Genomic DNA, 13,936 nt, shown 5'->3' with positions numbered 1-13,936 from the left:
AGGCTAGTCAACCTTGCCAAGTTCCAGCTCCATCAGTCTAGGAAGAGGAGATAATACCTGGATCTGAAGAACTAATGAGAAATCCCAGCCCCGATGACTTGATTGTGACTGGCCCAAGGTCACCCAGTGATCTTCATGGCTGAGTGAGGATATAAACCCTGGTATCCCAGGCCCAGCCTGACTTTCAAACCACTACACCATACTGACTTAATTATGCTCCTCCTCTTTTGCCCCACATATCCTTTCCTCTGATTCTGTACTGTTCATTGTCAAACAAACAAACAAGCACCTACAGAGAATAAAAACTTTAAGGATGCACACAGTTTTCAGTTGTAGACTTTTATTTGGGCACAGAATAGGAATTGCTTCTCCAAGAATCTGCATAATGTGGACAGCTCTGCTCAGTCTGCCAGCTCCACAAACATATTTTCTCGGTTCAGAGAAATCATGTAAAAATGCAAATAAAAAATAGGATTTTTCACATACTAAAAATATAAAAATAAGAAACTTTCAAGGTAGCTCCAGTTTAACCATGAAGACAAGAATGACCATTGCAATAAAAACCGTCAGCTCCTCTGATTCTTCCCAAGCACTCATTGAATAGAAAGAGGTATTCGGTGCTGCAAATACCTAGAGTACTGTTCTGGAAAGAAAACTGGAACAGCTATGCAAGTAAGGCAACCAATCATTGAGACCTGGATCCAGGAGACACATGCTGGTTCACAGGTGCTGGGCTCCAAGTTGGATTTTGCTTGCTCAGTGACGCTGGCAGCACAACTGAATCCCTCTCACTCCAGGATAATTCCAACAGAGGCCAGGGCATCTATGGCCCACTGTGGGTAGCTGCTGATGTTGCCATACATGGTCTTCATGAAGTCCTGAACAAACTGTGGGAACCTCTGTTCAATGATACTCTCCCGGATTGAATGCATCAGGTTGAGCTGAAAAGAGGGGGAAAGACAGAGCCGCCATCTCTTTAGCAGATGCGCTTCAAACACCATGCATGTAAATGTGGGCGCAACTAGTCCCATGGAAGGCCCAACCACAATCAACAGGGGAAAACATACAACAAAGATGACATTGTAAACTCACGAGACTGAAGACTGAAGAGCTACCGAACAGCCTAGTTTTCCCAGCGTCTTAGAGAATCTTTCCCACCACCTACAAATGGTGCCAGGCTTTACTACCTAATAGAAGAAAGCCTTGAGGCTACAAAAGGTGCACAAGATGGACCAACCTGGTATGCAATATTATGCACAGTAACATGGTGCATGGCAGCTGTGTCACTCCGGAAGAGAGCATTCAAGAACGCTCGGCTGTACCTGTCAAGAGACAAAATAGGGAACAAGAGAATGCTCTTGTGAGCCAAGGCCTAAGGAAGGTAATCTACACACCAATGCTAGGAAGAATAAGAGGAAATCACCAAATCTTTCCTACCAAAGTAAAAGCTAACAGCTACCCACTTTGCCACAGGACAACAAAAGCAGCACTGGGAATTTCTCTCTGAACACCAATCTTTTGGAAATAGCTGCCAGCATTGTTGTGCTAGGGAGATAGTTTTCCTAGGTCCCACAATCCCTTGTTCTATAAAAGCCTTGATGTCTACAAAGGAGATTGTTGAGCAGTGCTTCTGGATTCAGCAGTTCATCAGAAGTAGGGGCATGTAAATATTGGAGTAGGCCAGGGAGAAATCAAAGAAACACTCAGGTAGAGAACATGAAAGTCCTACAGTACTTTAAAGACAGACAAATACGTGCAGCATGAAGTTCATGGGCAAGCGCCTTGATGTGAGAAACCTCCAGGACAATGTTAGTTCAGCCTTGCTAAGAGGTAAGGGAGCAGTTCACACTTCCCGACAACCTTCACCTCCCTGAGAACAATCAGAGCCTCCCTGTCTCCTGAAAGTGTATCTAGCTCATGAGCTTCATGAGACTTCTGCAATAATTCTAACATAGCAACTAATAGAAATTAGGCTGCCTCTGCATTCTACGGTACAGACAAATTATGCCCAATTATCTATTCAGTCTCCTTCAGGAATGGTCTACCCAATTTTCTCCAGGCCATTTTATCCTCCCTGTGGGGTGGCCTAAGAAACACAATTAATGTATCCGAGCTGAGTGAGGATCTGAACTTAAGTTGCCCTGGATCTAATCTGATCCCCCGACTACAGTGGTACCCCGCAAGACGAACGCCTCGCAAGACGGAAAACCCGCTAGACGAAAGGGTTTTCCGTTTTGGAGACGCTTCGCAAAACAAATTTCCCTATGGGCTTCCTTCGCAAGACGAAAGCCCATAGGGAAATCTCCTGGACAGGGCGTCTTGCCCACTGTCCTCGGACCTCCTCCCGCCGCCAGGCTTCGGAAGGCTGCTCCGAAGCCTGGCGGGGGGCGGAGAGGTTTTTTAAAAACCCCGGGACAGCGGAGGACTTCTCCTTTGTCCCGAGGTTTTTTAAAATGCTGGCGGGCGGCAGCGAAGGCTTCGCTGCCGCCCGCCAGCATTTTAAATTCGCCCCGGACAGCGGAGAAGTCCCCCGCTGTCCCGAGGTTTTTTAAAATCCTGGCGTCTTCCCCTTTCTCCCCGGACCTCTTTTGAAGCAAGGGGCGGCAACGCGGAGAAGCGATCTTCTCCCCGTTGCCGCCCCTTGCTTCAAAAGAGGGGACAGAGGGAAAGGCGCGCGCCTTCCTCTCTCTCCCCGGACCCCTTTTGAAGCAAGGGGCGGCAAAGGGGAGAAGCGATCTTCTCCCCGTTGCCGCCCCTTGCTTCAAAAGAGGGGACAGAGGGAAAGGCGCGCGCCTTCCTCTCTCTCCCCGGACCCCTTTTGAAGCAAGGGGCGGCAAAGGGGAGAAGCGATCTTCTCCCCGTTGCCGCCCCTTGCTTCAAAAGAGGGGACAGAGGGGAAGGCGCGCCTTCCCCTCTGTCCCCGGAGATTGCGGGGCAGGCAACGGGGAGAAGCAATCTTCTCCCCGTTGCCGCCCCTTGCTTCAAAAGAGGGGACAGAGGGAAAGGTGCGCGCCTTCCCCTCTCTCCCCGGACCCCTTTTGAAGCAAGGGGCGGCAACGGGGAGAAGCGATCTTCTCCCCTCCGCCCCTTGCTTCAAAAGAGGGGAAGGCTGGCGGGGGGCGAAAATCTTTGTCCCCCCTGGCTGCCTTCCCGGGAGGGCTTTTAAATCGCCCCGGACAGCGGAGAAGTCCTCCGCTGTCCGGGGCGATTTTAAAATGCTGCCGTGGGGGGGGGGCAAAGACTTTCGCCCCCCCCCCCAGCCTTCAGAAGAGGTCGGGGGACAGATTGTCCCCGGACCTGGTCTGATGTCGGTTTCCATAGGAACGCATTAATTGATTTTCAATGCATTCCTATGGGAAACCGTGCATCGCAAGACGAAAAACTCGCAAGAAGAAAAAACTTGCGGAACGAATTAATTTCGTCTTGCGAGGCACCACTGTACTATGATACAGGAAGTGTTCAGGAATGAGCATGGAGTAAAACTACTGCTTCTCTTTCTTTCCATAGTTAAGTAACACTGAAGTAGATGAAGATACCATACTCAAATATTTTCTTCTTTGAAAGCACTAAAAGGTGGTTAAGGTGTGCCCAGAGGTCATTGATCCATGCTATTATCTTGGGTATATGCTATGAAAGGGATCTGACACAAACTTCTTAAAATGTATCAGAGGAGGTATCTTCTTATTCTTTGGTGATCACTTGTAGCCGAGCAAGATTGTCTTCCATAAGCAGGGTTTTAACAGTGAGTCCGTGGAGGTCAATTCTGGATCCACACATCCTTCCACAGTGGGGACATAGGTTTCCGGGTGGGAGTTGATCATAATGAGGGTTTGCCAAGCATGCCTTCCTCTTAGCATTTTCCTCCATTTTGTCCTGAGTTCAAACGTCTTCAAAGCCCATGACATCTTTGGTAAAGGCTGTTCTCTAATTGGAGCACTCACAGGCCAGTGTTTCCCAGTTGTCTGTTTTTATACTACATTTTTAAAGATGTGCCTTGATGTACCTTTAAACCTCTTTTGCTGACCACTAGCATTACGCTTTCCACTGTTAAGTTTGGAATAGAGTAGTTGCTTTGGAAGATGATAATCAGGCATCCACACAACATAATCAGTCCAATGAAGTTGATGTTGAAGAATCATTGTTTTGACGCTGGTGATCTTTGCTTCTTCCAATACACTGGCATTAGTTCGCCTGTCTTCCCAAATGATATAATCTTATATTGGCTGTACTGGTTTACTTACATAACTGGTCATGGGCCAATATATTGTGATTCCCGCACCCATTCCTCCCATCCCTGTCAACCCAATGCCTGAGGATGACTGCTCTGCTCAGAGTTGCCCTGACAAAACTCAGCAAGACAGCTGCAGCACAGATCTATTTTCTACAACTCTGCTTCCCTGACTCCACCTTTAAAAGTATACCTCAGGCCCTCAGCAATAGATGAAAAATGGTCTGCCTTCCAACAAAGGAATCTGTCTTTGCAAAGGACAAATCTGAGGTTTTTTTAAAGAACAGCCACTATCCCTGAAGCTCACCAACCTCTGGCATGTGGGACAATCACAGTTCTTATCAATGGGCCGAAAATCCTTGGCATATTGCTTGTTCTTCAGCTGCAGGGAGCCCCAGGGGACCAAGGCTGAACCAAAGCGCTGGAAGTTGAAAGTGCAAAGATGCAGTCAGGAGATTCAGGGGAACACAAACAGCACTCATCAGTCTTTCCAGGTTTAGTGGGGGTTTCAAAACACTTCACTGATTTGAATAGTGCTCCCATCCCAGGTTATATGTTCTTCCACCGTGTAGTGAAGTGGCCCTCCTCCTCCCCCACCCCCTCACCAGTGGGCCCACTACCAGTTTCCCCTGCAGCCAACACAGCTACTTACTGCAGTCCTCGTAGGGAAGACACAGTCAAACATATCGCAGCCCAGAGCCACACACACCACCAGGTCAGTAGCATAACTTCATGAGAAATGGAGAGAGACACATCAGGTGATGAAGATGCTGCAAGTGTACCCACCCACCGTCTATGACACAGCCTGGCCCAATCAAGAATGCGCAGCCTTCTAATGGCAGAGATGGGAACATTTTCGTGGTAAGCTTGTGCCCAGAAATTGTCAGGGTGAGCACAACTGCCAAGGGGACTGACTTGAAACGGTCAAGTCATTCTGGTTGAAGGAGAAAGAGGAATGGTTGTAATGGTTTGAGAATATAGTACAGGCAACAACCATTTTGCAAAGGGGATCAGTTCCCAGCGTGTTGGCAGAGCATATATAAGAAGAAGAAGAAGAGTTTGGATTTGATATCCCGCCTTTCACTCCCTTTAAGGAGTCTCAAAGCGGCTAACATTCTCCTTTCCCTTCCTCCCCCACAACAAACACTCTGTGAGGTGAGTGAGGCTGAGAGACTTCAAAGAAGTGTGACTGGCCCAAGGTCACCCAGCAGCTGCATGTGGAGGAGCGGAGACGCGAACCCGGTTCCCCAGATTAGGAGTCTACCGCTCTTAACCACTACACCACACTGGCTCATATAAGCGCCCCCACCCCCGTTCCACCCTTTTAGTGACGTGTTTAGTGATGTTTACGAATCACTTTCAGGTTTGGAGCCATGAATGCAATTGTGCATCATTCAGGTGCATGTTAATTGGTCGTTTCCTCTAGCTGGTGACATTACCAACAGCAATCCATTTTGACATGTTCCTGCTGGAGTCTAAAGGACAATGATGTTCCAGGCACCAATATGCTTTGCCTGAATTGTGGGACTTGCTCCTACCCCACTCCCATGAGATAGCGAGGCTTGTTCCTGGGGAGATGATTCGTACTGAGATCTACCATCCTCCAGAAGTGATCTTTGGCCTCACCACCACTCAGGCCCCCAATGGCAAAGCCCGGCACGTCTCGTTTAGTCATTTCTAGCCGAGAGGGAGGGGAAGAGAGAAACAGAGAGACAGAGAGAGGGGAAAGGGAGATAGCTGTAAGAACTGTGAACTTCTACTTCTAGGGAAGCATCATCCTAAGGAAACTCAGACAAGAATGCCAACAGGCCACCCCCTCCACAGTTGTTGCTGTGAATGTTTGAAGTACTATTTATTTACTAGCAACCTCGAACCCAGTGCTGCTCAGGAATTCTGTACCATTTTTAAAAGTTCAATCCACCATCTTGATTCAAAATGGTCTCATATTGTATCGAAACATAGACAAAAACCTGTTCCTTGGTCTCAAGACCATGATGCAAAATAAAGTTACAATGTCTGAGGAGGTAACCAATTGTACAGCGGACAGACAAACAACTTTCCAAAATATATAGTAGATTCTTGGCTTAGGAAATAAGCCACAAATCCACTATCTTCTTCCTTTTCCAAATGCATGATGAAAGTATAAAAGCAGTTCATAGAATCATAGAATCATAGAGTTGGAAGAGACCACAAGGGCCATGGAGTCCAACCCCCTGCCAAGCAGTTCTTGGAATTGTTGTATTTGTAGAAAATTATCCTAGCCCAAGGCTCCTAGAACACTACGTAAGTTATAATAGGAATAAGGAATACTACATAAGAACCCTTCTGCAATGCCCCTAGTGTCTTTTTAGGCTTTTATAAACAAAGCAACTGGTCATTCTTAGGAGGAAAAGCCATCTTTAATATTTCCTCTTCCATTTCCTACTGTTAACCCCACACCAGAACCAAAATAGCTTAAACAAGAATGAGAGCAATTTTGTCATGAATTTACAATCTCTCTGGGTAAAAATTTCACCGAGTGAAACTTTACCTAATTAGCCGATCAATTAATGTCTGCAACTCTGGCTTGCAACTTTAGCAATCAGTGACTGAAGCTTTTCTTGCATTGGTAGACTTGTGGCCAGAAACTGAAACTCCTCAGGGCTGGGAAACTGAGATCAACAGAAGGTGACTGCCCTCATGTGACTCCCTGCGGATATGAATTTCAGCAAAACTCTCTTTGGTCTTGCCCTCAAATATGAATAGCTTCAAACTGGGACCAGAAGTTGTTTGTGGACAAAGCCCATTAAAAAAAAAAAAATGAATTTACCTTCCAGACACTTAGATCGGAGGGAAGGATCCAGTCCACCCTGGATAATAGCAAATAAATTCTGCTGGCCAGGCTTGGTATGTGCTGCAATACATCTGTCCAGCCAGCGAATGGACCTGCAACAGACAGATCTCCTGGTCAGTTAAGAAAAGGTAGCATTTGTCATATCATTCCGCAGTCAGACATTACGTTACTCAGGGAGTTGCAAATGTAGGTGCATCAAATGTCCAGCATTAGTCATTCCAGAGGAGGCACCACAGCTCATTGTTTCTTACTACCCCTCAAGCATGCACTCCAAGTTGGCAGCTCAGCAGAGAGGCAATGAGCCATGCTGACTTGAAATCCCACAATCTGGACTTGTAGTCTTATCCTTGGATAAGTGCAGTAGCTGATTTGGGGGGGGGGGTTGGGGGGGATACAGGGCTTAACCTAGCACAAATTTGACATTAACTCAGATGACTTCTACCTGCGCAGAATGAAGTCTGTGTTTAAAACAAATCAAAGGAGCTTTTACAGTCATATGACATTTGTATAATTTCATCTGCTCATGCTTAACATACAGAATTGAGATGCTTCACTGGTAGTAAACAAAGATTCCATGCCTAGACAAGCAAGGCAGGCCAAAAGACTGTGTGAGTAAGCACCACAGAAGTCAGTGGCGCAGAGAAGCTGAGTTGGGATGAACAGGCAGATCGACACAACACACAAAGCAAACCTGAACATGGCTTCTTCCACCCGGGGGCCGCTAACTGTGCTGCTGACCACATCATCTAACTGCATCATGATGTCAGAGCCTAAGAAAGAAAAATGCAATGTATGTCAGCAAAAGCAGATGAGATCAGTCCACACCACAAATTTCAAATTTATTTATTTAAAACAAGATATTCTCGCAATTTTTGTCCTAAGGTAAAGGTAAAGGTACCCCTGCCCGTACGGGCCAGTCTTGACAGACTCTAGGGTTGTGCGCCCATCTCACTCAAGAGGCCGGGGGCCAGCGCTGTCCGGAGACACTTCCGGGTCACGTGGCCAGCGTGACATCGCTGCTCTGGCGAGCCAGAGCCGCACACGGAAACGCCGTTTACCTTCCCGCTAGTAAGCGGTACCTATTTATCTACTTGCACCCGGGAGTGCTTTCGAACTGCTAGGTTGGCAGGCGCTGGGACTGAACAACGGGAGCGCACCCCGCCGCGGGGATTCGAACCGCCGACCTTTCGATCGGCAAGCCCTAGGCGCTGAGGCTTTTACCCACAGCGCCACCCGCATCCCTAATTTTTGTCCTAAAGGCCAATTAAAATATTTAACACAGAAGTAGCATAGAGCCAATTGTCCAACCGGCTGTCCCACTGTACTTTTACTAATAATAAGCAAGCTCACCTCAGTTAACACTGGCAGAGGCAGGCATCTCTAAGATATTAGTGAAAATTTCATAATACTGTAAACTCAAACACTTCTTAATACTCAAAGAAACTAAGGTACTTTTCTTTTAGGAAAGCCAATTGCATACAAATTGGTTTTTTTAATTTCAATGAATTTAAAAATAATTCAGGAATTTAGGGTCTTTTTTCATCTACTTCTATTTCAGAAAAGTCTTAAGTAGATGTTAAAATTCTGAAAATCAATGCAAGCGGCTCTACATTTTGCTAACTGAAAAGCCTGCCTTCCTCTCTCTCTCTCCCACCAGGATTTTTAAAAACCCTCTATATGGTATGGTGCAGTTCTATAGAACTGGGATGAAGTTAACCATAATAGTTTTTTTGAGATCCCTGCTCCACTTTCTGACCTCCACCCAGTAGTAAATGCCAGGATGGAGCTAAAGAAGGCGCTCAGAGTCATCTCATTATTTACTACTTATGGATTTCTGATTTCTGGGCTCTTTAGGTGAATTTTAATAGCCCATTGTGGATTATTACCCAAAGTTACTCAGGTCACAAAATGCTTTCATCTCATTGGTGCCTCATTTGAGATCTTCAGTGAAGAGTCACCATTAACTCAAATAGAAGGGTCACCACCAGAGTAACTGGTTGCCTCCCTCTGAAGTTCTATGTCTATGTGGAATTTCAAAGCAGGGAAACAGCTGTGGCAGGAGAAGAATGTCCGTGGTATGAAGCACCAGTCAATTCAGCAGTTGGCATTATGCAAGACAGAATAGTTACCAAGAGCATTTTGTATTTCAATGGATTTCTCTGGAGTCAGCAGAATCTCCTTGCCATCATAAGGAGAACGGAAGCACACTCCCTCCTCTGTCACCTTAGACAGCTCCACCAGAGAGACCATCTGGAACCCACCGCTGTCCTGCAGGAAAACAGTGACACTATGAACAGACCTGAAATAAGCAAAATTATTCTGTTCTGGTGCTCTGCTCCCATAATTGCCAGAAGAGCGAAGCATTCATTTGACTACAAAGGCCTGAGAAGAACTGGGATGAATTAAAGAAAAAACCATTTGTGCTTCAGCTATAGTTATTTAGTGTTCTGAACTTCTGGGTTTGAACACATCCTTTCAACACTCCAGCAGCAACTGGTACACTCACTTCTATTCCTGGTGAGGTGAACAGTTCAAAACAATTTGTGCAAAATCACACAGAGAATCTGTGGCAGAAAGAGAGTCACTGCTTTCTCCCAACAAGAAGCTCAGGCAGCAGCATATATTGCTCACTAGAAGAATGAATAAGTGAAGAACATTCCTTTTCTCTCAATCTCTCCAGCTATGGAAAATATTCAAAATGAAAGTGTATCTGCTTTGCGTGTTCTAAACTAACATTCAACTGAGCAGCTAGAATTTCCCATGTGTTTCAAGTGTTTCTGTAACACATGTGCCCCAGCTGCCACAATGCCTAGATTCCTGCCATCTCTCATAAGCCATGGCTTCTTATTTTTGCCAGCAGTCGATGGTTGATTTTCCAGTGGCAAGTGCTTTAATTAGTCCCTTCAATACTCACTGTGAGCAGGTTTCGTGACCAGTTCATAAAGCCATGGAGCCCATTGGCTTTTTGGATAAGCTCTGGTCCCTAGAGAAGGATAAAAGGTTATAATCAGTGCCTAACATAGCTAGTGCCAAAGACCCCCACCACTGATGCCAGGCATCAAAACTTTCCTCTCATAATCTGGCATATGACCAAGCTAAAAACAGCAACAGCACAAGGTCAGACCCTTAACATTCAGACACTGTGCCTGCAGCAATATTCAGAGCAGGATGCTCCCAACAAAAGGGCACATAGGGGAGAACAAACCAAAATACAGGAGAGATGCTGCAATAAATTGGCTATCAGACTACACCATGAATCAGAAAGTGCTTGGTGGAATCTCACACCTGCTTTTCTTTCTCTCTTTGTAGCTACCCATCTGCAATGTGTAGATATCACCTAACGTGGCTGTCGAAGGAATACAATAAGACCACGTGTGTGAAGTATTTTTAAAACCTAAAATACCATGTAAATATTAATTATCTTCCTTCTCATTTGTTCTGCGAGACCTTCTTCTCCGTTTTGCTTTTGGCTGGAGCGTGAAAAAGGAGTATCTGAAAAGAGAGCTGAGAAAAGGGTATCCTTTGGCTTGTTCCAACCCTGGAATCTCACTTGCCTGGCTTCCAAGGAGAGCAGGAATCACCTCAGCAAACATCCCTCAGTATAGGCCTGTACTCTGTACTAGATTTCTTAAAAACCGGTACTGTGGCCAAGCTTACTCAAAAGGCTTGTCCTTTAGGGCTCTTGATTGCTTAATACTAAGAGAAAGACGTGCTCAGAGCTATTCCTGTATTGAACGAAGCATTGTGTCCGCTGATTAACAGAGAGTGTCAAAGAAATAAGAAAAAATGAGAGGGTATCTCACAGTCCTGTTGGATTCTATTCACCAGATTTATTGGTTCAGATAAAAACCATTTTTGAATTTGGAATAGCTTAGAAATGATAACTACTCATAGAAATAAAAGACTTCAATAAAGCTGTGGCTAGACACCAGCACGTCTGTCCCCATATAAAAGGCAGCAGTAGAGAAATTCATGCTCTTTTTAATCCAAATATTCTTCTGTGTGAAGCTTTTTAATTTAAACATCTAAAAAACAACCCTACCTATGCAGATTTCCAATGCTCATGCATTATTGCAAGGCTGTGGGGAGCTGAAGTTCAATGGTTCACAACAACCCTGCAATATGGTCCCATGTTTATATCAACATTGCAAATCAAAGCTGGGCATGTACAAGGCTGGTTTGGATTTTGAAGCCAAAAACTTCCCAAACAAAAAACACCTCTCAGGCTTTAGGAACAGCCAACCTACTTAAAACTTCCAGGCTTCTCTGTTCAGTCTGGTGGGAATTTGTAGACTTAAAAACATTTGCAGATTTAAAAACATCCACCTTTTCCTCTGGCAGCTGTGAATCTCTGGGACAAGTAACTTTTTAAATATTCATCTCGGTCCAGAAAGAAACACAACCAAAATCCTCCTCCTCATTTGACCCTCAACTTAAAACATTCCAATCATTTCTATAACAGCATAGAATAGCAACTAATAAAATGAATTTCAGTGGTGACAAATGTAAGGTTCTATACTTAGGCAACAAGAACCAGCTGCTGCACAAATAGAAGATGGGGGACACCTGGCTTGCCAGTACTGAAAGGACCTAGGGCTCTTAGTAGAACACAAGCTTAACATGAGTCAACAGTGTGACGCCGCAGAAAAAACGCTAATGCTATATTGTAAGGTTTCATCAACAGAAGTATAGTGTCACGATCAAGGGAAGTAATAGTACCTTTCTATTCTGCCTTTGCCAGACTACATCTGGAGTACTGAGTCCAGTTCTGGGTGCCACAGTTTAAGAAGGATATTGACAAGCTGGAATGTATGCAAAGGAGGGCAACCAAGATGATAAATAGGGTGTGGAAAACAAGCCTTATGGGCATCGGTTGAAGGAGCTGGTTATGTCTAGCGGAGACAGAGTGGAGTTATGAAAATCACCTTCAACCGCCTAAAGGGCTGTCCTATGGAAGATAGAGTAAGCTTATTTTCTTCTGCTCTGGAGGCTAGAATCCAAACCAATGGTTTCAAATTATAAGAAAGGAGATTCTGAATGAACATCAGAAAGAACTTTCTGACAGTCAAGAGCTGCTTGACAGTGGATTGGACTCCTGCAGGGGGTAGTGGACTCTCATTCTTTGGAGGTTTTTAAGCAGAGACTGGATTGGCACCTGTCTTGTATGATTAAGCTCAGATTCCTGCATTGCAGGGGGTTGAAATAGAGGACCCTTGGGGTCTCTTCCAACTCTACAATTCCACGATTCTCTGTTATCAGCAACTGTTACGGCCTTGTGTTTTGCACTTACAAAATATTTGTTTTGAAACTCTTAATTCTAATAAACGGCTCAGGACCACAATATCTCAAGGACCGCCTCTTTCCATATGAACCTACCCAGAACCTGAGATCATCTTCTGAGGCCCTCCTTCATATGCCTCCTTCTCAAGAGGTCCAGAGGGTGGCAACACGAGAACGGGGCCTTTTCTGCAGTGGCTCCCTGCCTGTGGATGCTCTCCCCAGGGAAGTTCATCTAACGCTTTCATTATACACCTTTAGGCACCAGGCAAAAACGTTCCTTTTTAACCTAGCCTTTGGTTGACCTGATGGGACATCCTATATCCTTTTAAAATGTGGCTCTTTTTTTGGGGGGGGGTTGTTATTGGGTTATTGTTTTTATTTTTATTTTGTATAATGTATTGTGATCTTTTCTGTGAGCCACCCTGAGACCTCTGGGTACAGTGGTACTTCGGGTTAAGTACTTAATTCGTTCCGGAGATCCGTTCTTAACCTGAAACTGTTCTTAACCTGAAGCAGCACTTTAGCTAACGGAGCCTCCTGCTGCCGCCGCGCCGCCAGAGCACGATTTCTGTTCTCATCCTGAAGCAAAGTTCTTAACCCGAGGTACTATTTCTGGGTTAGCGGAGTCTGTAACCTGAAGCGTCTGTAACCCGAGGTACCACTGTATAAGGCGGTATCTAAATTCAATAAATAATAATAATTAATAATAATATTAATAAAAAGTATCTATTTTTTAAATTAAAAAAACCCCCAAATATTGCAATCACTGTAATTGAACTGAATATTGGGTTTCTTCCCCCCTGAAAATAGGATTGGGGGGGGGGAGAGAATTCCACTGAGAGTAGGAAACGTCCTCGCCGTCTCTAGTAGAAATAAATGGCAAGTCAAGGTTTGGGGAGGGGGATGTTGGGGGGGGGGTCGTCTTACTCACGGGGCGCATGCCCAGATGGTAGGTGTTGCCCAAGCACAGGCGGCACCCGAGCGCGTCCAGCTGCGTAGCGGTGAGGCCCTTCATGGTTCCCTGAGTACCGACTGGCATGAAGACCGGGCAGTTGACGGAGCCGTGCGGCAGCCGCAGCTCGCAGGCGCGGGCCTTGCTTCGCCCGCATTCCGCCACCACGCGCAGAGACAAGGCCGGCGCCGCCGCCATAGCAACCGAGCCGCTCTCTCCCCGCGCCAACGCGGCCTGTCACGTGACGCGGCGTTGTGAGGGGCGGGGCTAAAGGATGGGGTTTTTTAAAAACCCTTCTACGTACCCCGACGTCCACCTATAGAGATACAAAGGTTCTCGGTTTCTGAGAGACCCGACGCTGTTCATTGGACTCGTCGCAGCGCCCGCCCCTTGACGCCGGAGCGTTATTGGCTGCGCCTGCATTAATGCCCCTAGAGATACGAAAACTCGGAGGGTAGAGGTGGATAACTACGGAGGCGAGTCTGTAGGAACCTGTGGCAGCAAACAACAACAACGAACAGGCCCGATTGATATCTTTAGATTGGCAAAGATTTGTGGTATATAAACATATAAATAAGAGGAACAAAAATAAGAACCGCTAAAAAATAGAATGTACAGTATATGTGTGTGTGTGTGTCTTATT

General features: G+C 45.7%; 1 protein-coding gene across 3 annotated transcripts; it reads right to left on the bottom strand.

Annotated features, from left to right (window-relative positions):
• Nucleotides 1-323: 323 nt before the first annotated feature.
• QTRT1 (queuine tRNA-ribosyltransferase catalytic subunit 1) lies at nucleotides 324-13,546 on the bottom strand. Of its 3 annotated transcripts, XM_028712380.2 has the most exons (10): nucleotides 13,273-13,543; nucleotides 9,976-10,044; nucleotides 9,191-9,329; nucleotides 7,753-7,831; nucleotides 7,038-7,153; nucleotides 5,767-5,905; nucleotides 4,881-4,956; nucleotides 4,540-4,649; nucleotides 1,238-1,322; nucleotides 324-941 (listed from the first exon to the last, which is right to left on the bottom strand). In XM_028712380.2, exons 1-10 carry the CDS (start codon nucleotides 13,489-13,491, stop codon nucleotides 789-791), a joined length of 1,185 nt encoding a protein of 394 aa, XP_028568213.2. In that variant the 5' UTR covers nucleotides 13,492-13,543; the 3' UTR covers nucleotides 324-788. The 3 variants fall into 3 exon arrangements, with proteins under 3 accessions (XP_028568213.2, XP_077777136.1, XP_028568214.2); XM_077921010.1 differs by lacking the exon at nucleotides 4,540-4,649 and having other exon boundaries at nucleotides 5,816-5,905; nucleotides 13,273-13,546; XM_028712381.2 differs by lacking the exons at nucleotides 4,540-4,649; nucleotides 4,881-4,956 and having other exon boundaries at nucleotides 13,273-13,545.
• Between the last annotated feature and the right edge of the window lie 390 nt (nucleotides 13,547-13,936).

Source organism: Podarcis muralis, chromosome 17 (genome assembly GCF_964188315.1).
Source record: "Podarcis muralis chromosome 17, rPodMur119.hap1.1, whole genome shotgun sequence".
Taxonomy (NCBI): Eukaryota; Metazoa; Chordata; class Lepidosauria; order Squamata; family Lacertidae; genus Podarcis; species Podarcis muralis.
This window is presented reverse-complemented; position numbering and strand designations above follow the sequence as displayed.